The sequence below is a fragment of the Canis lupus genome, chromosome 7, assembly GCF_003254725.2.
Source record: "Canis lupus dingo isolate Sandy chromosome 7, ASM325472v2, whole genome shotgun sequence".
NCBI classification, from domain to species: domain Eukaryota; kingdom Metazoa; phylum Chordata; class Mammalia; order Carnivora; family Canidae; genus Canis; species Canis lupus.
In genome coordinates, this window is record NC_064249.1 from 5,822,001 (window position 1) to 5,848,546 (window position 26,546).

The following is a 26,546-nucleotide window of genomic DNA, read 5'->3' on the forward strand; positions in this document are numbered from 1 at the left end:
ACCACACATTCTTCTCTCTGTCATCGTTCCAAATGCACTTTATTTCTCATCCCTGCCTACAATGGTTATTTTATGCCTTTTCTCTTATCAAGTGCCTTCTCCTTTCCCCACTTCTCTTGCTATCAGGAGTTGACATTATTTTTTTTAAGATTTTATTTATTTATTTATTTATTCATGAGAGACACACAGAGAGAGATAGAGGCAGAGACACAGGCAGAGGGAGAAGCAAGCTCCAAGCAGGGAGCAGGACATGGGACTCGATCCCGGGTCTCCAGGATCACACCCTGGGCTGAAGGCGGCACTAAACCGTTGAGCCACCAGGGCTGCCCAGGAGTTGACATTAAAAGGGAAAATATAAAAAATAAATAAATAAATAAATAAATAAGGGAAAATATAATCCAATAAGAGGGAGCTCTGTCCATTTCTCAACCTTTGCCCATAAAATTGGATGGGTTTGTTTTTTGTGTTTTGTTGTTGTTGGTGTGTGTGGGGTTGTTTTGTTTTGTTTTGTTGTTTTACCGCTCTCCATGCTTTCCTTCTCTTGCCCTGACCTGGAAGAGAAGGTGCTGACCTTACGCCAAGAAGAACTCATTCTTGTCCATTAGATTCAATCCCTTCTTTCCTTTAAGACCTATGTTCTATAGTGATCACCTTTCCTATAGATTTTTAATTTCTTCCTCTGTTGACTCTGTCCTCCTAGCAAATGATTATGCTCAATTTATTCTATCTCAAAGCAAAAACAAACCAAACAACGCTCCTTGACCCTGATGGCCTATCAATTCCCCTAGCTTCCTTCCACCTTTATAGCTAAGCTTAAGTCTACGCTGTCTCACTTCCATATACTCAACTCTCAAGTTAGCTCTCCACACTCAACTCTCCACCAGAATGGCTTTTGCTGAGATTGTTGGTGACTGCCAAATTTCCAAATCCAATTTAAATGTTTTAGTTATTGTCATATTTGCTGTATCTGGGCATTTATTTGATACTTTTGACCATGTCTCCCTCTAGAAACTGTTGGGTGGGTTTTTTTTTCTTTTAGCTTTCAGAATCTGTTTCTCTCTCTCTCTCTCTCTCTCTCTCTCTCTCTCTCTCCCTCTCTCTCTCCCCCCTCTCTCTCCCCCCTCTCCTGTCTTTCAGAGAGAACCTTCCATATGTTTATTAAACAAACATTTGTCAAATGCTTATTATGGGCCAAGAATTCTTCTACAAGATGGGCAAAGCCCCTGCTTTCACAGAGTTTACTTTTCGTTGAGTGTGAGGGAAAGAAAGCAAATAAAATAAGCAAACACATCACTAAGAAAATAGGAGATAGGGCAGCCCAGGTGGCTCGGCGGTTTAGCACTGCCTTCAGCCCAGGGCCTGATCCTGGGGACCCAGGATTGAGTCCCACATCGGGCTCCCTGCATGGAGCCTGCTTCTCACTCTGCCTGTGTCTCTGCCTCTCTCTCTCTATGTGTGTGTGTGTGTGTGTGTCTCATAAATAAATAAATAAAATCTTAAAAAAAAAAAGAAAATAGGAGATAGCAGTGAGTGCTAGGCAGAGCACTAAAGTGTGGTTTGATGAAGGAAAAGATTGAGGGCCATCTTTAGATGGAGCATTAGCAAAGGCCTCTCTGAAGAGCTGAAATTTAAGACATGAAGGCTAAGAAGGAACCAGCCGCTTAAAGATGAGGAGAAGAGGATTCTAACAGAAGGAACAGCCAAGGCAGAGTCCAGAATTGGGTCAAACTCGATGTGTTTGAAGAACATGCAGACATGTTCTGTAGAGAGCCCTGGGCCCAAGAGGATGAGCGACAAAGACTTAGAAGAAGCAGATAGCACCCAGAAAACAAGAGAAGGAAATATTGCAGAAAGAAGGGAGTTGTCAGCTGTGTGAAATACTGCTGAGAGATAGGGTGAAATGAAGGCAAGGAGGACCATGAGATCTGCCAACACAGGCATCACTGGTGACGTTGACAAGTGCAGTCTTGGGGGCATGGAGGAGACAGACGCTTCTCTGAAGGTGGTAGAGGAGTAAGTGATGGATGAGAAAGGGGAATCCAGGACTATTTCAAGGACCATTTCCAGAGGAAAAGCAGAGAGGTTATAATCACATTTTATTGTCTTTTCCTCTCGCTAGAATATGAGCTCCTTTCTAATCTGGATTAGTTTTCCCAATATTGGGTAGAGGGCTGGAGCTCAGGAAATTGTAAAATGAATGAATGAGTGTACTGAAACCGGAGATCTTGATTCTATCCCCAGTTCTATTTCTTATAACCTCATGAACTCTCCCAAACTCATTTTCTTTCTATGTAAAACAAGAGTAATAATTCTACCTTTGCATAGATCATAGGGTTGTCTGGTGTTCAGACGAAATCATTTGTTTGTGGCAGCTCTGTAATGGCAGAGACAGTACTAGACAGTGTCAGCCTTGCTGACAGGCAGATGCAAGTTCAAATCCATGTGTACTAATTATTAACTTACGAACTTGAGCAAGGTAAAGAGGCTCTCTGAGCCTCAGTTTCCTAACAGGAGGTTGTGTATGAATGTGTGGAGCTGCGGTGAGAATTAAATTGAGATATTGGAAATGAGAATTTCTGACTCATAACGGGGGTTCAAGAAATGTTCGGTGAAGAGGAAGGGAGGGGAGGAGGTCTTCACCCTTGGTGGGATCCCACCAGGGACGCCCGGTGCCTGGAGAAGAGCTGTAGTCCAAATGCTACTGAGCAGCCAAAGCCACAGATCTCTGCTTCCCTTGAGTGTGTAGACAGCAGCCACCAGGCCAGCACCTCCATGCAGAAGTGCTCTGGTCCTTCATCCCAGCACAGAGGAGTAAGAAGAGTTACTAACATCTGCATAGCACTGAGAAGACCTCCTGGTGCTTCCCTAAATATGTATCTCCTGTAAGTCTCTAAACAACTCTGTGAATCAAGAAGGTAGTAGAGATGTGATGCTAAGTGATGGAAGAATCAGGTCTTACAGCTCCAATGCCGTCTTTCTAGAACCTTTCCCTGCTTCCCCTCTTCCAAGACTGAAGGAGAAGAAATCAAAGGTTTGAGCTCCTAAGGAATAAGGAAGCCTTGCACATGGCCAACCTATGCTATCAGGAGCATGAGAAGGGAGATGGAGGGTTGGGGAGAGAGCTCACTGGAGGCGCATGAAAAGGATCACCAGCATGGGTGAGCAGGAAGCTAAAACCAGCCCCAAGCCTCCTATAGTTGACAGTCATTTCTTTGAGATGAACCCTAGGAAAAGAACTGGACCCAGAGATGGGGTGGACTTTCTGCCTCCCATGCAACTCATGTGCCCACCCAGAAGGTTCTTTCTTAACCATGTGTCCAATCTTCCTGGGCCCAAATTCCTTCCACGGAGTCACTTACCAGTTAAGCTCAACAGAGGAGATGATGCTTCCAGATGCTGTTAAAAGTGCATAGTCCTATCTTGATGTGACAGGCGATCAGAGCAGAGAGGCCACAGGAGCGGACGCTTAAGAGACCTTCCCCACTGGAATATCTCCTGCAGTTGGACAGTTTTCACCTCCTTGAAAAAAAATGACAAAGAAAGGACAATTTTAGGAAGTTTGTATAATAGCCAGAGTTCAAGGCCTGACACCACTTGTTAGCTGTGTGACTTGGGCAAGTCTCTTAACCTGTTTATGCCTCAGTTTCCCCCTCCACTGGGGCTGTCGTAAGGACAGAACAGGATAGTGTAAATGAAGTGCCTACCTCTGTGTCTTGTTTGCATTTAACTTCAGTAAAAGTTGCTTAGCATTACAATTCTCAAGATGACCTCTAGGATCTGACTCCAGAGTCTACCCTTTTTACCCTGTTCTCTGCCACCTTTCAGGAACATGAGTGTGTTCCTGCGAAGTTAGGTGAAGTTCCTCATCTCTGGTTAGAGGTTTCTCAGTAAAGTCCCAGGCTCTGGGTGGAGACAGTGTCCACACATTTGCTTCTCAAAGCCTGGCAACCAGGAGGACCACCAGAACACCTGGTTACCTACCACCTTGCAAGGATGAATGGGGCATATCTAAAAGAATTTAAAGGGTGCACCTGAGACATGGTAAATCAGAATTGTCCCATCTTTGGTTTAACCTGTAGGAATTATGTGCCTTTGTGGCACCCTGCACCCAATACCACCGTGCATTCCTTTATTCATTCAACAAATATTCATTGAGTGCATACTATGTGCTGGGTATACAATCATGACCAAAAAGAGAGGTAGTCTTTGGTCCTATGGGACTTAGTTTAATGAAGGAGCAGACATTAATGAAACAGTTATGAGAAAATGATTGTTGGGGATGAGAATGACTATTTCAATGAACTACAAGAGTGACTAAAGCTCAGAGAGAGGTAGGGGAGGCTGAAGGGACGGCCTGGGGCTGGAGTCCATGTTTAAAATTTTGGACTGTATTTTTTTTTTTTTTTTTTTTTGGACTGTATCCTAAGAGCAGTGGAGAAGCCAGGTCATGACTGCTTCAGGTCTTTATTTTAAAGACTTTTTTTCTTAAAAACTTTTTAATTTTAAATAATTCCAAACTTTAAAAAAGTTCCAAAAATAGTTCAAAGAGTTCCCACATACTCTTCACCCAGCTTCTCCAAATGTTAGCATCTTATATAAGTACACTTATTAAAACCAAATCAGGGTGTCCTTTTCTAATGCAAGATCCAACCCAGAATCTTAGATGGCATGTATTTGTCACTTCTCTGTCTTCTCCAATGTGTGATGGTTCCTCGGTCTGTCTTTCAATATCGTGGTGCTTTTCAAGAATCCCGGCTGTTTTTGTAGAATGTCTCTCAGGTATTTGATGCTTTCTCATGTTTAAGTTCAGGCTGTGCATTGCTGGGGCAAGAACCTTGTGACATTGTGTCCTTCTCCGTGCAGTGTAATGGGAGGCACTTGATATCAATACGCATCACAATTGGTGGTGATGTTCACTTGGATCACTGATTCACCTTGTGTCTGCCAAGTGTTTTCATTGCAAAGTTACTGTTTTTCCCTTTTCAATGCACATGTAGGTTGCAGGCTACGCAAAAATCCCATTAACCATCATAGTTTTTTCCACTAATTTTAGCATATAGTAATGGTTTTTGCCTGCAACAATTATGACCATGGTGTCTGCCGAATTGTAAGTAATTTTTCTATTTCCATCGTTCTTCAACATTTATTGATTGGAAATATACTGTAACAAAGAGTTGTTTCTTAACTCCCATTTAATTACTTAGTCAATAACTTATTTATATTTATGTCAGTATGGAATCACGTATATTTACTTTATTCTGTGAGTAATAGCCTATAGTTATCATTTCTTTTGTTGCTTAACTTACTCCATATTTGGCTACAGAGAGACCCTTTATATATTTAGGCTCTTCTGTCCTTCTGACATGCTCCCACCTTACCCTTGGCATCATGAAATGGTTGGGGCCCCTCTTGCCCTTTCTTTGTTCTCACCCTGGAGTTTTTTAAGGACCTCTGGACCCTTTTTTGGAATTATATTAAGAAGCCAAGATCAGGGTGCTAGACATGTTCATTGTGCCTGGGGTGTCATTGCTTCTAGACCCGTTCAATGAACAGAACTAGGAAATATATGTGGGAATATACACACACATCTATAGCTTTGTCTATACTTACCTGTCTATATACACATTTATATATATTTTAAAGATTTATTTATTTATTTGAGAGACAGAGAGAGAGATGGGGGGGCAGTGGGAGAAGGGAGTGGGGAGCCTGTTGTGGAGATCTATCCATGACCCCAAGAGCACGACTGGAGCCAAAACCAAGAGTTGGACACTCAACCAAGTGTACCAACCAGTGTCCCTGTCTACATACATATTAAAAATCATGAGTTCATACTGATACCTCCAATTCTAATCCTAAATCACAGGTCTTTCTTGTTTTCTTATTTATCGTCTCTTCTCCAACAGTGAGAAATCTACTGCTTTCATCCATGATAAAGTTACTTATTTGCCCAATTTTGTAATTCACGTAAATTCAGAATGCTAACCTGCAGGGGCACCTGGGTGGCTCAGTGGTAGGGCGTCTGCCTTTGGCTCAGGGAGTGATCCTGGGGTCCTAGGATTGATCTTGCATGGGGCTCTCTGCAGGGAGCCTGCTTCTCCCTCTGCCTATGTCTCTGCCTCTCTCTCTGTGTCTCTCATGAATAAATAAATAAAATCTTTAAAAAAAGAATGCTAACCCTTAAATGTGAAACACACCTTCATCAACTAGAATCTGTCTTTAGCCTTTGACAATACTGTGTGAACCGGACTAACACCATCTTGGACCCATGTGCCATGATGACTGCTTTGTGACCTGCAGCCTTCTCCACTACAGCCTCTGCTTCCACATTCTTCCCTTTTTGTCTAATCCCACCCTTAAGTACATCTTTGGGGCATAATATCTTTTATCTACCCCGAAGATACATTTCCTACCTGGTGGTCTACCAGCATGTACTCCCCAGGCTCTAGAGCTATAAAAACATGTCTTAAAGAACTGAGGTTGCAGAGACCTACGTGCCTTGGGTCTTGCAGCCGCTCAAGACATGCTTCTGTCCCTACGGCTCCTTAATAAATCATTTCTCATCAAGGTGGATGTGTCAGCCGGTCTTCTAGCTCCTTGGGCCCTTGGAAGTGGTTTTGCATGTACCTCCCTTTTATGGAGCAATCCCATAGTCAAAGTACATTTTTTTCAAAGTTAGCCTAGTTCTTTCCTTCCTCACTCCCTTCAGTGTGGTGTGACATGCATTTTTAATATAACTACATTTCTTTGCCATTGTTTGCATGTCATTTGGGATCCCTCCACCCCTTCCTCCCAGCCCCCGCCCCCCCACATCCTGCTTACTTACTTATCATTTATATTTTTATTTCCTGGAGATGTGAAACATTGCCACAGTTCTAAAATCTGAGCTCTATAGGAAAGGTATCCTCCGAGAAGGACCGTCCTCGCCCTCCCTCCTACCTCGTTCCCCTTCCCTCTTTTCCCAACTTTTCCACCCACCCTCTGTATGTAATCAGTCCCATTAGTTTTTGGTTTATCATTGCCTTATCTCTTCTTGCACAGATGTGAGGACACAAGTGTATTTTCCTAGAACCTTTTTCTCCTCCCATGAGAAGTAGTGGACTACAGATGCAAAGATAATTCTGGCTGCTGGGTGGAGAGGGGCCTGGAGGCGGGCTTGAGAGGAAGTAAAGGAAACAGCTAGAAAGTTGCCACCCAAGTCCAAGAGAGAGATGCGGGGGTGGGGGTGGGGGTAAGGGTGGGAGCCCGGTGCAGCTGTGGTGGCAGCGGAAAAGAAAGGAGGACAGGTTTGAATGTTTGGAGGTGACACGGCCCTGATTCGGTGACGGATTACTGAGGGCCAGGGAAAGGGCAGATGAGGTTTCTGCTTCTGGCTTAACTGATTGGATGGATGCTAGTGTCACTCACTAAGATTCAGAGCATTGTAAAAGCATCAGATTTGGGTGGAAGCGTCCCCCACTTGGGTCTGTTTGGACAGTGTTGAATTTTTTTTTTTAAAGATTTTATTTATTTATTCACGAGAGACACAGAGAGAGAGGCAGAGACACAGGCAGAGAGAGAAGCAGGCTCCATGCAGGGAGCCCGACGTGGGACTCGATTCTGGGACCCCAGGGGGCTGAAGGCAGGTGTCCAACCGCTAAGCCACCCAGGCGTCCCTGACATGTTGGATCTGAAGTGGAAACAGTAGGCACTTGAGGCATAAAGCCCAGAGATGGGGTCTGAAGAGAAATGCCTTCAGGCTGTACAAATTCTGCCCTAGTTTTCTGGATACTTAAGTCAGAAAATAAGACCACAGCCGCTTAGGGGGTATGATCTGCACCCAATTCCAGTAAAGGGGGGGGCAGGTCCTTACACCGCCAAACAAGTGTGTGACACCAGCGACACTGCTACCTGGAGACACCATCAGATTCCACAGGCGGAGGGCGCAGTCCCCTAAGACTGCTCCCCACTTCAGATGCCAGTGTCAAGTCCAGCTGGGCATCTGTGCCTCTGACCAGCTGGCTATACAGGAGAAGCTTCCACGCCCCTGTCCTGGGTCTGATTAATTTGCTAGAACGGCTTGCAGAACTCAGGAAGCCCTTTTACTCACGAGATTACCAGTCTATTACAAAAGATATTAAAGGGTAGGAAGCACCATCCAGGTGAAGAGATACACAGGGCAAGGTCCCAAACACAGAGGCTTTACCCTTGTGATGGATGTGCGTTGGTTCACCAGCCTTGGACGCCTTCCAAACCCTGTCCTTTGGGGTTTTAAGGTGGTTTCGTTACAAAGGCACGGCTGATTAAATCACTGACCGATGGCAATTGAACTTCTCCTTCAGTCCCTTCCCCTCCCCAGAGGTGGGGATAGGGTGGGGGTGGAACTGGAAATTCCAACCTCTCATCTCTGGGTTGGTTCTTCTGGAACCAGCCCCCATGGTAGGTGATCTAGGGGCTTTCCAAAAGTCACCTCATTAATATAACAAAAGATACCTTTATCTCCCTCATCAGAGAAATCCCAAGGGTTTTAAGAGCTCAGTGCCAGAAACAGGGACAGAAACGGAGACCAATGTGTGTTTCTTACTACAGATCAAAATATTGCAGGCAGATATTGCAGTCCCATGCAGAAGAGGAAAACCTAAACCAAAGCCTTGGTAGTCACCCCAACCTCTCCTTGCAGGAGGCTGGCCGCTCAGGTCAGCGCACCTCCCAGAAGACTGTGCCTTCCCAGTGGGTGAGGTGAGAGGCACAGGGGAACCCCTCATCCTCCAGGTGGACGTGGATGACAGAAGGTTGGGGCTGCCTTTGTGCCTGATTTCAAGTCACCCTAAAACGAGAATGATGTATTTGAACCTACTTCAGCTAGATCAGATCCCCACAGCTCAAGACCTACCAGGGGCCTTGGCTATTACAGGGCAGGGCCCCTGCCCTAGGGATTGAGGTTGGGGGAGTCTAAACCTCTCCTCATATCCAAGCAGATGGACACAGCAGGGAGCAATCGAAAGGAAGCCCTTTGAATTCCTTAGGAAGTATTTAGTGGGGGTCAGTATTGGTGTCGGATGAAGTAAGTCATCTTATGTTTTTTCCTCCTCTCTGTTTTCAGGCCTGAAGGTAAGAAGGTAGAGAACATTCCAGAGTTCATTTCGAGGAGATAGCCCTATCTGTGGATAAGAAATTTTTTGAGAAGCCTCTTGGAGCAGATGCTCAGATCATGAGGGGCTTTGAGTGAGGGTTGGTGGTGGGGGGAACTTCCTGGTTGACCTACAGGACACCAGGAAGGAACAAGAAGACGGAAAGGGTGGTATGGGAGGTGGAGGCAAGTGTGTGCCTTCTGTTAGTTCCCTTAACATCTCTTACCTCAATCTTTAGTTAAAAACTCAGAAAACAGCAAAAACCCTTGAAGTCAGAGCATTGCATTGATTTCCCATGCAAATCAATTAAAGGCTTGGGCTTTGAGTCTGGCCTGGCATGGGTCTGATTAACTTGCTGGAAGTGGGGACTGTGAGGGTCAAATGGGGCAGCAGCACATGGAGTGGGAGGGCAGGCTGTGTGGGGAGGCCTTGATACCGCACCCCCAGATGGAGAGAACACAGGGCCATGGGGAGGTTGGTTGTAGGTTCTGGAAATTGGAGAAGGGCTTTTGACTGTTCCAGGCTGAAGAATTCAAGTGTAGGCTAATATTAACCCCATCCTCAAGGGCACCTACTGGCGTCTGAATTACATATGTATATGACACTAATATTAATAGATTCCATATTTTGAATAATGTGCTAAATGTTTTTCATATATATTATCTCCCTTGGATTCTGTTTTCATAACAACTGCAACAAGTATTATTACTGCTTCTACAGGGTTCATTCCTATTAAAAGTTTGTTTTTTTAAATACTTCGTATTCGAACTGAGTAACTATAGGATAGCATATAGTTTCCTAAACTTCCCAAGGAAGTTGAAGGAATCAAAAATAAACTGAAGAGGAAATCAAGGTGCAGAGTGCCTGGCAGCCTGACTCCTAAACTTCCACTCTTAGTCAGTAAATGTTCTCAATCCTTTCTCCTCCTCTCTCACATCTATCCACCCACCCATCCACCCAATCACCCATCCACCCATCCTTCCACTCATCCATCCTTCCACCCATCCACCCACTCAACTATCCACCCATCCACCCAGCTAGTCCACCCACCCTCCCATCCACCTACGCACCCATCCATCCAATCACTCATCCACCCATCCACTCACCTATCCACCCACCCACCCATCTACCCACTCATCCATCCACACATACATCTTTCCGACTATATCTATATCCACTTATAGATGTAATTCCTTTTTGATTGGGAAGTTGGATTAGATAATTGAAAACTTTTTTTCCAGGTCTTAGGTTCTATGAGGTATATTTTACCCTAGACTCTACTGTGATGTTTGGGAGAGTGTTTACCTTCCTAATTAAGTTGCTTGGATTCATTTTAACATATGTTTCAGAGCTGGCATGGATCTAGGAGATAGTCCAGTCCAAGCTCCCCATTTTACGAGTGAGACTAAGTGACTCACTAAAGTCCATCTTGCCCAGAGCTTTGCCAGGGTTCCACTCTGCTTCAGATTATTTTGAACCCTGGATACATGGCAAGTGCTGAATAAGGACAAAGATCCATATAGGCAATGAGCAAGAGGGAATGGCAGCCTGGAATTAGAATGTCACGTGTTTTTACCTCACTTATATGTCAAGGGTCATTGATGACAATGATGATGGTGATGGTGGCAATGGTGATGATGGCAAGGTCTCCTGCAACTCACCAGGCCCTCATGACAGAAGGGATGTGGGGAGTCACCCAATACACCTTCTTGCTTCCTGCCAACTAATACCTGATTCATTCCTGAAAGATGCCTACCTTATTTAGAAAATGCCCCAGAAAGCTTGAAACCTTTCCTAGTTTCTATCTCTTCCTGATTTGAACCATCATTCATTCCTGCTATGTGTATTTTTTCTTCATTTTAAAAATGAATAACTATAGAACAGCATTATAGTTCACTGAACCACACAGCAAAAGGAAGTTGAAGAAAGGGGGGAAAAAAAGTAATCTACAATGGTCACGGGCCACAAGACCTTGATGATAAATCAAAAGCTGGGTTTGGAAATAGAGAAGTTGGCTTCACTGAGACATAAACACTACATTCACACTGATCCCTTTCTTTTGCAATTCCAGGAATCCTGGCGTGGGTGAAGTTGAGTCACCTGGAGGGTGTGCCAAAGCCTCGTTGGTACTTTGTACTTTTTCTTGCAATAAGATCTCTCCCATTTCCTCTCAGAACTGAAATTGGGTGAGCTCTTGGCTTCCAACCCTGTCTCCGTTTGGTCCCTTTGAGAAGGAAGAAATAAGGTGCAGAGGACAATACTGTCATTTATTGAATATCTACACCATGTCAAGCACTGAGCTTTACACATGTCACTTGTTTACCTCAATGATATTGAAAGGATGGTATGATCATCCCCACTTCACAGATAAAAACTCCAAAGTCCAGAAAGTTAGAGTCTCAACCCCAGGGTTCCCATATTGGTAAGTGATGGAGGTCAAATTTAGTCCAGATCTTCTTTTTTTTTTCATTTTTAAATTTTATTTTATTTTTTAAAATATTTTTAAATTTTTTTTAATTGGAGTTCAATTTGCCAACATATAGCATAACACCCAGTGCTCATCCCATCAAGTGCCCCCCTCAGTGCCCGTCACCCAGTCATCCCCACCCCCGCCCACCTCCCCTTCCACTGTTCTTTGTTTGTTTCCCAGAGTTAGGGGTCTCTCATGTTTTGTCTCCCTTTCTGATATTTCCCACTCATTTTTTCTCCTTTCCCCTTTATTCCCTTTCACTATTTTCTATATTCCCCAAAAGAATGAGACCATATAATATTTGTCCTTCTCCGACTGACTTATTTCACTCAGCATAATCCCCTCCAGTCCCATCCACGTCGAAGCAAATGGTGGGTATTTGTCATTTCTAATGATTAAGCCCAGATCTACATGCTCTCTAGTCACTCACATGAGGAAAAGAGCATGGGAACATTAGAGCCCCATTCCTCCTTAGATTCTGAAATGACCATGGTTTTTCCTGCCCATCCCACTGGTCTCCAACTCCTCTAGTCTATGACCTTCTTGTTCTGACAGTATGGCCTTCCTCTTCCTGTACATCCATGTATATCATGGATCAGGGATGGAGAGGGTCACTTGCACACTTACACAAATTGTAAAGTCTTAACTCTTCACCTCCAGCTTTCACTCATAACATCAAGTAGGGCCTGCTCTCCACTCCTTCACCTGCCCTTTCTTCCACGGAATTAACACCTATTTTTCCACACCTGTGCAAAGCCAGGTTGCAGGGCCGCCTCTGCCAGACTATGCCTCTCACTCTGGAGGGAGGCACCTGGAGGTGTCTGGGCCCATCTCCTGACTTCTGTGTAGGAGAGCGCTTGTCCTGGTCACACCAAGTTGGAGTACAGGACTCCCAGGGTAGCACATGAGTAGTGATTCAGAGAAGCAGCTGTCAACACACGTAAGGGAGCAGAGCCCACTGTGCCAGGCTGAGGAGAAGCCAGCTTCAGTGTTTGGCAGATACTTTGTTCCCAGCAGCAGCAAGACTGTAGCTGAGTTACAAGGCCAAGTGGAAGTAGAGTCGTCACGTGGATTTTTAACATCAAATGACCTTTACAAACTTCCATCCAAAATCTTTCAAAAGGGATAAAACAACAGTGACTCCACTCTCACCTCCACCCAGACAGTTCAGGCTGAGTGAAGAGCAATCCTATATGGATAAAAGAGGAGAGAGAAAACTCTGCGGGTGGGTGTAGCCTCACCTTGGGGATGGCAGGTGTCCCTAGGTGGATGCCCTTGCTCTTCTTCAAAATGAGGACAGCTGGGTTCAGGTTTATTATCCTATTCTTGAATCCCAAAGACCTTCTGAAGAGCAAGACGTGCCCTCTGAAGGACGAGGACATGGGGAAGCCAGAAGGGAGTCGCCAGGGTAATGGGCATGTCACCAGATGAGGATTCAGAGCGGGAAGGCAAACTGTATGTAACTCTGTTTTCTTGGGGAGATATTACCTTTACCTGGGAGTGAGGGTTTAAGAGGCTAATTGCGAAAAAAAAAAAAAAAAGAGGCTAATTGTGCTGATTAGCCTTGTACTGATGCTCCCAACCCTGACAGTCTAGGGAGCACCGAGTTTCCCTGTTAATCAGGGCAATTGAAGAAAATAAAGTGATCAATCCTAGGTTCTCTTGAAATGCACACATGAAGCAGTTCAAACAAACACAGCATGTGTCAAACCAGTCCTCCAGGAGGGCGCCTTCTCTCTTTGGGGGAGTCTGTAATAAGGAATGGCTTGGCCAGTTGTGGGAGTCCCTATCAGCTCTGACAGACCAGGCCCTTACCCAGGGCCAGGAAGGCACCAGGATTTTGGGTGTGTGTGTTTGAGACTGCGTACAGAAACTGTCACACCCACACCCCACATACCATGACTGGGTGGGGCCATTTGTTGTCTGTACCTTAATCTTTTCATCATTTTCAGAATCACTATGCTTTGACAGTGCTGGGTCCCGAAGGACACAGCCCAGAATTGCTCAGCAGACCTAAGGGCCCCTTTCCAACCACAGTCCCCTTTTGTCCGCCCCTCACATCTGGGGCTTCTGGGCTCCAACCACAGCCAAGAAGGATATTTCTTTCCTTAGGGGAAGCAGGGGTCATGTCTAGCTGTGTCTGATTTCCGAACTTGTGCCCACAAGCCTGTACCACCTACTCGTGTTACCCTCCTTTGGCATTTTGTCAAGTTGCACAATGTGGTCGGGGAATTGGAGTTCCTGGTGAGTTATTATATCGCTGCTTTCCAAAGACGTGGTAGGAAAAAAACAACACTCGACATGGTCTTGAACGACATTTAATCTCTGACGTTCCAGGAGACACTCGAGGATCGTGAAGGGCCTGAGAGTCGAGCCATTGACGGTGACTGCTGAGCCTGAGGGTGCGTGTGGATGCACAGAGGCACCGCAGGAGGAGGCATCGTGCGGCGTGGCCTGAGAAGCCAGAGTCCCTGTTCTGCTCCTGAATGGCAGAGTGACCACAGGGGAGTCCCTTCCCCTCCCTAGCAGTATGGGACAGGGTTGTCTCGTCTCTAGGACTCCCCCCACCCAGCTCTGATATTCGGGGAATAACTAGCAGAGAATGTACCGTGTTGCCTTCCCATAGAAATGGGCACGTCTACATGCAGAAGCCACGGGTTCCCTTTCCCCGCGGCCTAGGCAGAGGCGCCCCGAGTTCTTCAGTATTTATAGAGCCTCAGGGCTTAGACTCCCATCTCAGCGTGCCGGGGCCTGGGATCCCTCACGTCACGTGCAGGCTGAGATAGGGAGCAGGAGAGTCAGGGACCGCGGCACAGTTCACTCTTCGAGATCTGTCAGGCCCACGGACAAGGATCCTCCCCACTGGACGGGTGCTGGGTGGTCACCTCTCCTGCCTTCGCAGGCCAACCGGACCTTGCCTGCTTCCAATCAGCTGACAGTTTTCATCACAGGGATGTGTCCCACCCTTGGGCCTGGTGGGGAGAAGGCAGTGGGGCAGCAGATGAGAGACCCACCCCTGCTGGCACCCCCGCCAGAAGACCAGAGCGGAGAGAGGGATCCCCCAAGGTATGAGCCGACCTCCTGCCGTGCGGGCGTTCGGGGAGACCCGCATTTCACATGACCCTGACACACCCATCGTGTCGTCGGGCTTTTTATTCCTCGGGCTTAGCCGCCCATGTCTTCTCAGCTCTGGCTGGGCTGAACTCCATCCCGCGTGAGCAAGTCTCCAAGACGAGCACAACTGTGAGCGACGACTCGCCGTGTCCTATAAATAGCTTCAGTGATACACGCAGCCCGGAATATACACACGCGCACACGCACACGCATACACACGCATGCACACGCATGCACACGCAGGCTGTCTCGTGGAAATCATCTTCGGGATGATTCGGGCAGGCACTCGACGACACGGCCGCGCTGAGTATGAACGTCTGCGTATGCTCGGAGTCCCGTCTCCCCCCTTCGCCTCAGCGAGGGGAGCCCCCAGGAGAGAAGCCTGCTCGCCCGAGCTCTGAGCTGGAGGCCGGGGAGGCCCGAGCCTCCTCTTCCTCGTGTGGCCGGCGACTACTCCTTCAACAGGCCCAGCTTCTTCAGGGCTTCCCTTCTGTGCTCGTCAGGGACGCCTTTGGGGGAGATCTTGACGCTGACGCAGGGGGGGCGAGGCAGCCTGTCGCGGCCCTGCCCTTGGAAGGACAGGCGCTTGGAGGCGCTGGGCTGCTGCAGCTCGGCCAGCTCGGCCACCCGGACCCCTGCGAAGTCCTTCCCGGTGCCCAAGGACGCCGGGCGGGGCCGTGTGTTTCGCAGGACGTTGGGAGACACCTTGCCCAAGAAGGAGTCTCTGCCCAGGGACGAGCTGGTTTGGGGGCTGGGGTCCTTCTCCGCCGGGAGGCAGCTGCCCAGGCCCACGCCCGAGCGCTCCAGGGTGTTGGACTTGAAGCTCATCTGTCTCAGGCCGGGGATGCTGCTCTCCTGGAGCGTCAGCGCCGGGTCGGGCCTCCGCTGGGTCAGGGGGCCGCCGGCCGCCGGGGCCTTAGGGATGGGGATGGGCCCGGATTTGGTGGCCGGCAGCGGCGGGGAGGCCTGGGCCTGGGCCGGGGTCGGGGTCGGGGCCGGGGTTGGGGCTGAGGTCAGAGCCGAGGTCGGGGCCGGGGTCGGGGCTGGGGTCGGGGCCAAGGTCGGACCCGGGGTCGGGGCCGAGGTAGGGGCCGAAGTCCAGGCCAGGGTCGGGGCTGAGGTCAGGGTCGGGGCCCGCGTGGGGGCAGGGCCCGGAGCCGCACCAGCAGGTGCAGCGGCCTGGGGGCCGGGCCTGGGCCGGGGGCCGGGGCAGCCGGCGCGGCCACTGAAGTGGGGTCCGGGCTGGTCCTGGTCCTGGGGTAACCCCAGCTTCTCCAGCGCCTCCCGGCGCGCCCTCCTCTGCTCCTGCAGCGAGGTGGCGGCGGGGCCCGAGTCTCCGGGGCCGCCGTCGGGGTGGCGGGACAGCCAGTTCTGGGGCTCACCATGGAGCCCGCTCCGACTGCTCTTCAGGACAATATTGGGGGGCAGCTTCCGGGGCTTGGGGGCCAGGAGTGGGGCCAGCCGGGCACCGGGGTCCGCGCCCGCGGGGCTGGCAGCATCATGGGCTCTCGCAGCCTGGGACCCCGGGTGGGGGGAGGCGCGGGGCCGCCCTCCTGGGGCTCCTGCCACATGGCCTTTGTCGCCGGGGGGCTGAGGGCCCGTGGCCCCGGGTGGCCGTCACGGGAGGCCCCGCCTGCCTGAGTCTCAGCGCCTGGGCCCGCCGGCCGGTGCTCAGGCTCCCCGGGGCCGCTGGTGGGCCGGCTGCTCCTCCCGAGGTCCTGGCCACTGCCGATGCGGATATTTCTGGGGAGGCTATAGGAGCCAGACCTGGGGCCCAGGCCCTGGGGCTCAGGCAGGCGGGGCGGCCCGGCCGGGGGCCCTCTCCTGGGCTCTGGGCCGCGGGGCGCGCTCCTCTCCGCTGGGTGTCCTGCGAGGGTCGGGAGAACAAGCACAGAAGAGTGGGTGCAGTGAGAACCCCCTGCCCAGGGCAGGCACATCCTTCCTGAGCTCCCACCTCGCCTTAGCCGCGGGGTGTGCGCTTTGCGGAGCCTCTGCTCTCTAAGGGGCCCCCTGTTGCCTGGATATCACTTACACGGGCAGATGGACACTAGCCGACTCCCTACAACCAAGGATTAATTTTTCATGGCGGTTGGGGCGGTTGGGGAAGGAGCAGCTGCACAGAACTCCGTCCTGGCCTCGGGCTCCTCCCAGCCCTCTACAGAAACACGGGGGGGGGGGGGGGGGGGGGACTCAGCACAGCCCGCTAGCTATCCTGGGGCGCCCCAGGTCACTGAGTCCTGGGGAAACTGAACGCGAATAGCACCAACAGCTGACATGCTCTTGCTGTGACCAGACTTGCCTTCCTCCGCCTTCACTTTCTTTTCTTTTTTTTTTTTTTAAGATTTTATTTATTTATTTTTCATGAGAAATGCACAGAGAGAGAGAGAGGCAGAGACACAGGCACAGGGAGAAGCAAGCTCCGTGCAGGGAGCCCGATACGGGACTCGATCCCGGATCCCAGGATGACAGCCTGAGCCAAAGGCAGATGCTCAACCACTGAGCCACCCGGGTGTCCCCCCACCTTCACTTTCTATGAGCACCTGAATGGCTCTGTGATGGCCACAGCTGTCCCCACACTGGAGAGTGACATGGGCTCTTTTTTTCCAGCAAGCGAGGCAGGTGCCTCGGGCCCCCTGGGCCAGGGAATCAGTCTCAGGAAGCAGTGGCGTCCTCGTCCCCACTTACTGGCCTATGTCCACGGAGGGCCTAACACACTGTCGGGACGCCTGGACTGTCTCCTTCTGCCTGTGTCCCTGCCTCTCTCTCTCTCAGTCTGTGTCTCTCATGAATAAATAAATAAATCTTAAAAAAAAAAAAAAGACACACACATTGTCAATCAATGTTTGCTAAATGAATGAATAAATGGTCGTAGTCGCTGTACCAGCGGGCTGTCCTCAGGAGTCAAGTGCCCGCCTCACTCTGGGACATATGATCCCACAGTCACAGCCACACGTGTGTACCATCCTGTCCCCTTCTCCTGAGCCTCAGTACCACGGGCTCTGCACACTCCCTCACAAGAGCCGCGAGGTACCACCCACTGAGGCTAAGGGAGCCCTTCCCTCCTATCTCTTGCAACCTCCTTCTTCTGGATCATCCAGATTAGCTCTCCAGAATCACTCAGTGTCCCCAGAGCAACACCCACCCCTCCCTGCCTCCCTCCCCCACCTCTGTGGTCAAGTCTCTTCAGAATGTCTCTGGGAGAGAGTGGGAGCTGGTCAAACCCTCCCAGGCCTCTGACAATTCACAGGAAGCCAGAGAAGCTGGCCTGTGAGCAGTCCCTCGTCCTCCTCCCCAGGACAAGGCCTCATCCCAGCCGGGAGGGAGCGGGAGAGGAGGCCCGTTGCTCCCTCTCAGCCCACGGCCCTGAGAGCAGAGGCTGCCCGGGCCTCCGGGTTTGCTAGAGGCCTCTCTTACCCTGGGGGGCAGGCTGGGCTGCGGGCGGCGCTCGGGGGGCTCGGGGAGCTGCGTCTTGCTCAGACTCGTCCGTGGACAGCCCGCTGTCAGCCTCAGCGTCCAGTGAGCCGATGGTCTCCTCCAGGAAGAGCAGACACTCTTTCTCTTCAGCGGACAGGAAGTCGTAGCTGCTGTCGCTCTGGAATGAGGCGTGGAGGACCGAGAGGATGAGGGACTGTGAGAGGGAGCTCCCCTGAAACTGGTGGGGCCCAGAACCACCCTGCGTCCTGAAGGAATGCTGAAGAGCTGGAAACCTTTCCAGGAGGCTTCTCCGCAGACTGTGCAAACTGTGCGGGAGTTGCCTCCTGAAACCGCAGGCCCGGACGGGCGCAGGGATGCGGGGCCGAGGGCCCACGGGCACCCATCGTGGGGCAGCCAGGTGGCAGTTGACCTTTCTTGGCTCAGTCCTGGGTGGAAGGCTTGGGGGAACAGATCAGAAGCGGTCCCAGGTTCTAATTCCAATTCCTCTGTGTGAGGAATTGCCAAGCATTTCACGTTGTGTGTCTCCGATTTAGCTCTAAATTACACGGACAACAGAATGATTTGACCTTAAACTTGAACGGTATTGTTTTTAACTTTCAAAGTACTTTTGCATACGCGACTGGTATGTCAAGGACGGTATGAGGGACAAACAAGAAACTGTGGCCAACCACCGGCCGGCAGGCCAATGGGAACTGTGGTATGAGTAGCCACAGATAAATTTACTAAATAATGTACACTTGACTTTGCAATGCATTCCATGCAGGATTTTTTCCTTTGTGTATTTGCTCTCTTGATGGCATTCGGTGCTGGCTAACATTCAAATAAGTGTGCATTTCTTAAGCAAATATTAACTTGAGGAGGGGAGGGTAGAGAAACTGGACGGGTGTGGGAGGAGGAGAGGGCAACATGGTGTGAAATATCAAGTAGATTTTAAAGTAGATAATTGTCATGATGAAAAAACACAGAGGGATGTTTGGGAAAGAGTGTTATGGCCACTTCCAATGGTTACTGCTTGTGTCCTATGAGGCCAGCAAGATCCACAGAAGAGTCCCTCTCTAAAGTTGAAAGTTGAAGGGAAAACCAAAAAGGCAAATGGAAATGTAAGAGATTTGGCCTGAGTCCCTTCTTGGCATGTATCTCCACCCTCTTCCTAATATTTGAGATACTTCAGAGTTACATATTCTCCAGACCCACTCAGATGGCCTGGGAAGATTTTGAGATGGCCCTAAATATATCCTAGGAGATGGTTGTTGGAATAACCCTACCAGCTCCCCTGGCTCCTTAAGGAGCCACCTGTCTGTTGACAAGAGTGAAAATTCCATGTTTAAGGAAGCCTCAGACATACCCTTGGGAACCCTGAAGTCGATTCCAAGGGTTCCCTGAACAAAATCTTCTTTACTGCCCTTTTCTTCCTCAAGTAGCCAAGGATAAGCCAACCCTGACTTTCTCCTTTCTGGATGATGTACTTGGGAAACCTTTAATCCCCGTCACATTCTGTGTCCAGTAGTATGTAACTGCTCATATTGTTCTCAGCCTAATAGAAACAGAAAATTGCGTCTGTGGTCCCACCGTCTCAGGTCAAAAAGAAATTATACCCAGGTTGCGTGCACTTTGGATTGTGTATGTGTGTGTGTGTGTGTGTGTGGCTGGCCTGCTTTCTCTGCTCGATTTTTACATATCGTTGGCATTTGGTAGAGATTCTTATAATTCTTAAATTTCCAAGCACCTCCATAAGATATAAAGCAATAAAGTATAAATTGTCAAGGCTTATTATGTATGTGACCAACACCAAGAACAAAGCAACACTTACATCCAGATATAGGGCAGACCTACTCTTTCACACCAGCCTCACAGCAACTGAGACTTAAATTCGTTCCCAGAAAAATTACAATTGACTTCACGCCACTCACAAACAGTTACACACGGTGACTTTGGAAGATTCTGAATCTCTGCTCGTAGACACAGGCTATTTCTTTTCTCTACAGAGGCATGTGCTAAGTGTTTGTCATTCATTCCCCCCAGAACCCCATGAATTCAGTGTTTGCATTATCCCCACCTTAAAATTGAGGAGACGGAAGCTTACAGAAATTAAGTAATTTGCCCAAGGCCATCGGGCTTGTAGGTAGAGAAATTCAGACCTGCTTGGCTCCAGAACCCAGGCTCCTAATTACTCTGTCCCTTTGACAGAGTTTCCTTTGATCTCTGCGAAAGGAATGTGGCCTGCTGCAGGAGACTTCAGGACTACAGGGCTCCAGGGATCTGCGATCCATGATCCATCCGGTGCCACCAGGCCCCCAGATCGCTGGCCCTCACCCCCACCTCAGTGTTGTCCCCAGTGAATGAAAACTGGGAGCAAGTCTCATCAGTCCTACTGCTCTCGGGGGCCATCCCACCCTCTTCTCTAGAAAACCAGGGTGACTCAGAGGCAGAAATACCAAGGGGTGTGATTCACTCTCTGATGAGGAAGATGAAAGCGGAGGAGCAGTGAGGCCGGGAGGGCAGGGCAGGGCAGGGCAGGGCAGGAGCAGCGAGCAGGCCAGGCTGCGGACAGAGGGTACGTACTGATCCTGAGCCGGTGGCCGTGGCGCTCATGATGCTGTCGCAGCTGCCGACGCGGGTCCCGGGTTCCGAGCCAGGCCCCGCTGGCCACAGCTGGCTCTGGGGCATCGCCCGAAGCAAGTGCAGGGGCGGTGAAAGGGGCTCCCAGGGGGGAAGCGAAGGCAGTGGACAAGGTCCCAAGCCGGCCTGAAAAGAGAAGAATCAAAGCCTGTGTGAGCCGGGCTGAGGCTCTCCGGCAAGGCGGCAGGGACACCAAGCAAGCAGGGGGCTGGCGGCAAGGGGCCGGGAGCTCCAGCACCCTAGGCCTGGCCCGGGGAAGGGCACAGAAGCGGGCTCACCCACATGCGGGGCGGGGGGGGGGGGGGCGAAGTTTAGGCAGGAAGGAAGGAGATTCCATCACTTCCCTAGTGGCTGTCGCTCTCGGAACCGGGGGCCTCCCCTACATGTCCTCAACTGCAAGCCATCAGGAGAGAGGGGCTAGGAGCTTGGGTCCCGGAGGTAGTCAGATCTGGATTCAAATCCCACTTCTGCCATCTACAGTTATGTGACCTGAGGCAAATTACGCCTGGACTCCCTTTTTTCTCATTAAAACAGGTTAACGTAGGATTGAAGGAGAACAGTTAGCACAGCTTAGTTGGTAGTAAACACTCACTTGATGAATAAGAGAAGAGCTGCTACTGTTCTCGTAATAAGAAAAAGGCAAGATCTATCTAGGATCCACGTAAATCGAGGTAAGGCAACGAGAGTTTAGAAAAGGAGGGTTGGGGTTAAATGGGAGAGAAGGAACTCAGGGCCGTCAATAATAGCAGCTGCATAGGGTCGTCATGAGCATTGACTGAAATAGTGCACACAAAACACGTCGTGTGGTAACTGCTGGCTGCCGTCAGAGCCACACCGTCCCCCTCCTACCCCCACCACAACTGCCACCAATCGGCTCCCTGAGCTGGGGGGCAGGCACAGGACCCCAGAGGCTGCCACAAACAGCAGTCTCCCTCCTGTGCACCGCCCCCTATGACGCTGAGCTTATTTCCAGTGAGGTTCCCTAACCCTCGCCAAATGAACAAGAGAAATGTGCTGTGTAACTTCCTCCCGGACTCCAACTCGTAGGGGAAAACGGTTTCAACTTCGCTGTATCAATAGTGATAACAAAGGAAGGCAGTGCCATCTTCCTTCTGAAGATCTCAAGCTCTGGAAAGGCCAGAGGTGACTCTCCCACGTTAAAATTAAATCCCGGAACAGTTACGTTCAAAAGACGGTTGCAAGGTCCAGTTGAGAGTTTGGGGAGAGCTAGGATCAGAATCCAGTTTGTCTGATTCTGAATCCTACTCTTTCCTGTGACACCATGCTGGATTTTTGACTACCTTTTGACTACCCGATACTAGGTAAAATGTCCTAGGAAAAATGTGTTCTACTGGAGATCTTGGGACCTGGGGTTTGGATCCCAGGGAGGTTGTCCTTTTGGCCTCTGCCAATAACTGCTTCCAGGGCCAAGTCAGGTTTGGGCTGGGTGAGTCAGCCTGCCAACCCTGTAGAGCTGATAAGCACAGGCCTCATGGGGCTCCTCTCCTGCTTTCAGGGAGGCCTGCAAGTGGGGCAGGTAGGGAGGAGCAGGACAATGGGGGGAAAAAGAGGAAAAAAATCCCAGTGAGCCAGACACATGGAGTTCATAAGGGTCCATAGAGACAGGACCAGAGGGGACAGAGATGCCAAAGAAGCCCAGCGAGAAATCAACTTCAGGCAAGACGGCTCATAAGGTTTCTTCCTAAGGCTACTTTCCCAATCTCCAGAACCCCAAAGAAACAGGAACATGAGAAGTCATGTGGATGGGGTTCAGTCACCTTAGCTATCCACCCCATTCATGACCATCTAGATTCAGAAGGTACTAACTCATCCTTGACATTCTGCAGGGCTGAGGCCATTACAACCAGAGACCCATTTCTCACAAGCCTAGGCACGCAGAAGGCACTCGAAAAATGCTAGACAAATAGCCCTGTCATCTGTTCTAGTAACTATTGAGTTAAGCTGTTGGAAGATCTCTATTTTTTTTTTTTTTTTGGCTTCTACTCTATTACTATAAACTCTTAAGTATTTTACTGCCCTGAGAACAGGTGGCTCAGTGGCATTGGGGCCACGCTTCAATTAAACTAACATTTCTGAGCCCCTGAGAGGCATGGGGCAAGCAACACTTGTGAGGCAAAGGCACTGTTTCCAAGCAGTCAGTGTAAATCCAAGGGTCTACTTTTTTATCTGTAAAATTATAGATAACTAATGGCAATAATTATGAATACCGTATTAATCATTGGAGCTAATATAATATTCTCTGTGAATGGGTGACCAGATGTTGCCTCTTTCTTTTCAAAGACAATTACTACCCTTGATCTTCCAAGGATGCTTCAGACTGTCTGGTGGCTTGCTAGCCTCTCCTTCCTCCCAGGGCCACCTATCACATGCACATTTTGGAACTAAGGACAGCCTAAAGTAGCCAGGAGAGAGACGCAGCGTGAATAGCACTGCTTCAAAAACACACAGCAAGGTGAAGCCCCCAAAATGCCTTCAGATATGCTAATGAGATCTTCAGAATAGCCTGATAACAGGCAAGATGGGATACTTTCTTCTTTGACAGATGAGAAATCAGGGGCTCTTTCCCCTTCTCCTTCCCAAAGGGAAACGGGATGACATATAACAGCATAGACAGGGCTGCCTGTGGATCCCGGCCCCTCCGGAGATGCAAGAGGGTCATGAACCTAAGGAAAGATCATTGGTCCCCTTGACTAAACACTAAGAGCTCTAAGGTCACCCTTCTACTTCACGCCTTAAACCCTCTAAATTACCTGATTCCACGTAATGCTTCCAGGTCAGCTTTTTGCCCCCACAAAAGGTATTTGCAGAGTAAACAAATGACACCAAATGCCACTGAAGACCCTGTCACCCACCAGACACTACATAATCAACGCAGAAGTGAACCTGAACCTGAAACCAAGGCCGAATGAGCCCTGGGGCACTTACTTGTCTCCATGCCACAGTTTCTGATCCAAAGAGTCAGAACCCCAAGAGTCTCTTCTCTTCATCCCACCCTTGCACCCTTGCACCCTCCCTCCCCGCTCCAGCCTGACCTGGATGTTACATTTCCTTCCACCAACTTTACAACCTTGAAACTTGGGGGCTATTTCAGGGCAGCCATTGAGACCTGAGGTATTCCTACCTGATAAGAAGCCAGAGAAACAAGCAAAACACTCAAGGTGAGAGTTTGCTATCTTTTCACCCTTGACCTCTTGGAGGGGTTGGAGGGGAGGAGGAAGTGGGTTGTAGAATACATGCAGCCTATGGTCTGGGCCACCCGTGCAAAAGCACGTTAAATATTAACTACTCCACCGAAACCAGCCAAGTCTTGGAGGAGAGTAAATAAAGAGCATGTGGAGTTCTGGCATGGGGGTGGGGGGCGGGGGCTGCGCAGGCCTCCAGCCCCATTCCTGTTTGGCTTCTGTGTACCTTCCAACCCGGCCCAAGGCCCCCTTGTCGCCGTCCCCCCGTGAACCCACCCCCGTATCTCCAACAGCTCAGCCCCTTTCCCCACCAGTCGAGGAGATTTCCTATTTCCCTCAGACCAAGTGTCTCTCCTCGCTGACTGTCCAGGCCTCGGGCTGGGGAGCATCCCAAGGAAGATGGCAGGGGGACTAACAGTTGCATGGTGACTATATGCTTCTCCACGAGCACAGGGTCAGGTTTCTGAGTGTGTTTAGTCAACGTTATCATCTCCTATTTCACAGGTGGGTTGGAGGCAAGGGCAGGTGGAAACGTCTTCTGCACTGAAGAGCTTTGTTCCATACACAGTTCTCTCATCACCACGAGCTCGCCATCTACGGCGGACTCTGTCCGTGAGTCTGCCGGGCCGGTTCTGTGGTGTGGGCTTAGCTGAAACCAAGAGTTGGCCAGGACTGGCAACCCAACACATTTGCTCAGGGCTTGCGGGTGCCAGGCCCTTGGAGCCGGGCACCGCGCTGTCCCCACTTTGCTCCTTCCTGCAGCAGGAGGACAAGAGGTGAAGTGAGGGGCCAGAATGTGACCCCCTGGACGCCACCCCCAGCCCAAGGTGGCTAATGGAGAACTGACCAGCTACTCTGAACTGACTTGGACATCTAGCTTCCCCGTGCAGGGAAACCTGCCACGCATACTGTCCGCTGGGACACCTGGAGGAAAACAAAGCAAGGCCACCACAGTGGTCTGCTCCTGCTCTCCAGGGACGGCCACACGGCTTTGCCCCGAGCCCGCCGAGAACTCCAACCACTCAGGTATTACTGGGAAAGATGAAGGTGGGTGAGGTCCCACCACAGCGTAGCGAGCGGCTGCTTGCCAGTCTCTGTGACTAGTAGTTGGAACCTTAACTGGGTCGAATCCAAATAAACTCAACTTTGCAACTGGATTATCCATGGGTTTTCCAAAGATGAACTGGTAGTCTGAGTTGGGAGTCTTCCCAGCTTCACATGCCCTTACAAACAACCTAGCACAGCTCATCCTTTACACGCTTGTCCACACACAGCTCCATTATCACGGTACCATTATTGAACACACACACAACACTGCACACTTTATTTAAATAAAGATACACATTGAGTTGATAAACCATGAGACAATTTCCTGTGAGAAATGCAATGGAGAAACTAAGGCCCTCTCCTCCCCTGATCTCCCATTTTGAATCCCTGTACCCCCAACTCTTCCTTTCCAAAATCACAACTTCAATTGCTCAGAGAAGGAAATTTCCAAAACAAAGCCAATTTTATTTTTCTGGTTGTCTGCAAAATAACGCTGATCCAACCGAAAGAGGCAGATGGGGGAAAAAAATGCATCCCAGCCCTGGTCTCCACAAAAACATTCCAATCTCAAGAAGCTACCAGGCTACTCTGATCCCAGACTGGACTCAGAGAGTTGAGGAGCAGAGAGGAAAGCCCCCTGGCTGGGGTTGAGGTGTACAGGGCTCCCCACAGCCCTGTGGCTGACTTCCCACGAAGCACCCCCTTCTTGCTGCAGAATAAGCAGTAGTTGGTTAGTGATTAACTCACCTTCACTGGATGAGGGGCTGAAGAGAGGAAAGAAATATCCTTTTATTTCAATGGGCAGATACGGAGACAGAGACTGCTTCCCCTCCCTTCCACTGTTTTCTTCTTTTGACCTCCTCCAGACTTACCTGGACAGGTAAATGCTTCATCTGCGCTGCCCCACCCTACCCTGCCACTGACTCACAGCCAATCCCAGCCTTCCCTCCCTACTTCTCATTCCAGCTGTTTCTGGCACGGAGGGTGTGGGAAGGGAAATGGGCAGGGCCGGGCTGCTCTCACGTAGCCAATCATCTCTTGCCGCCGCTCCCCCCTTTTTAGAGTGAATAAAGAGCCCTTAAAGGAAAAAAAGAAAGAAAGAAAGAAATAGGAAGGCTGGAAGGAGAAGAGATACTTTTGGGCTCAGACTGGAAGAGGAGAGTTGGCAGGAAGGGAATAGGTAAAAGATATTATTTTAAAATTTTAATATAAAGAAACACAGTATGCTTTCCTTCGTGTCTGCTTGAAACTTGGTTTTCTATCTGGAATTGCCTTCCTTTCCTCAGAGATAAGTATTGCCCTGAATTCTTCAAGTTAAAATCCGCTGTGACCAGTTTTGTCAACAGCTTTTCTAGCTGTTCAGAAGCACTTTCGCCCTCAAGCCTGGTCCTAGCATCTCTTACTACCAGCACCTGCGCTCAGGACAGTTGGAGAAGGGGTCTGAGCCTGCTGGAGCTGAGCCACCCTTGGCCAATGCTCGGCAATGACCTTCTTAGCCTCATTTATTTGTGGGGGGTGTGGAACCATTTTCTCCCCCAAGAGGTCCCT

At 49.8% G+C, this 26,546-nt stretch overlaps 1 protein-coding gene across 1 annotated transcript; it reads right to left on the reverse strand.

Moving 5' to 3' along the window:
* Nucleotides 1–13,882: 13,882 nt before the first annotated feature.
* On the reverse strand, nt 13,883–25,932 carry C7H1orf116 (chromosome 7 C1orf116 homolog). The gene is given in 5 exon segments (XM_025429746.3): nt 13,883–16,242; nt 16,245–16,561; nt 18,109–18,286; nt 20,692–20,874; nt 25,746–25,932. Coding segments are annotated over 4 exon segments (1,698 nt in total). The 5' UTR covers nt 20,797–20,874; nt 25,746–25,932; the 3' UTR covers nt 13,883–15,144.
* Between the last annotated feature and the right edge of the window lie 614 nt (nt 25,933–26,546).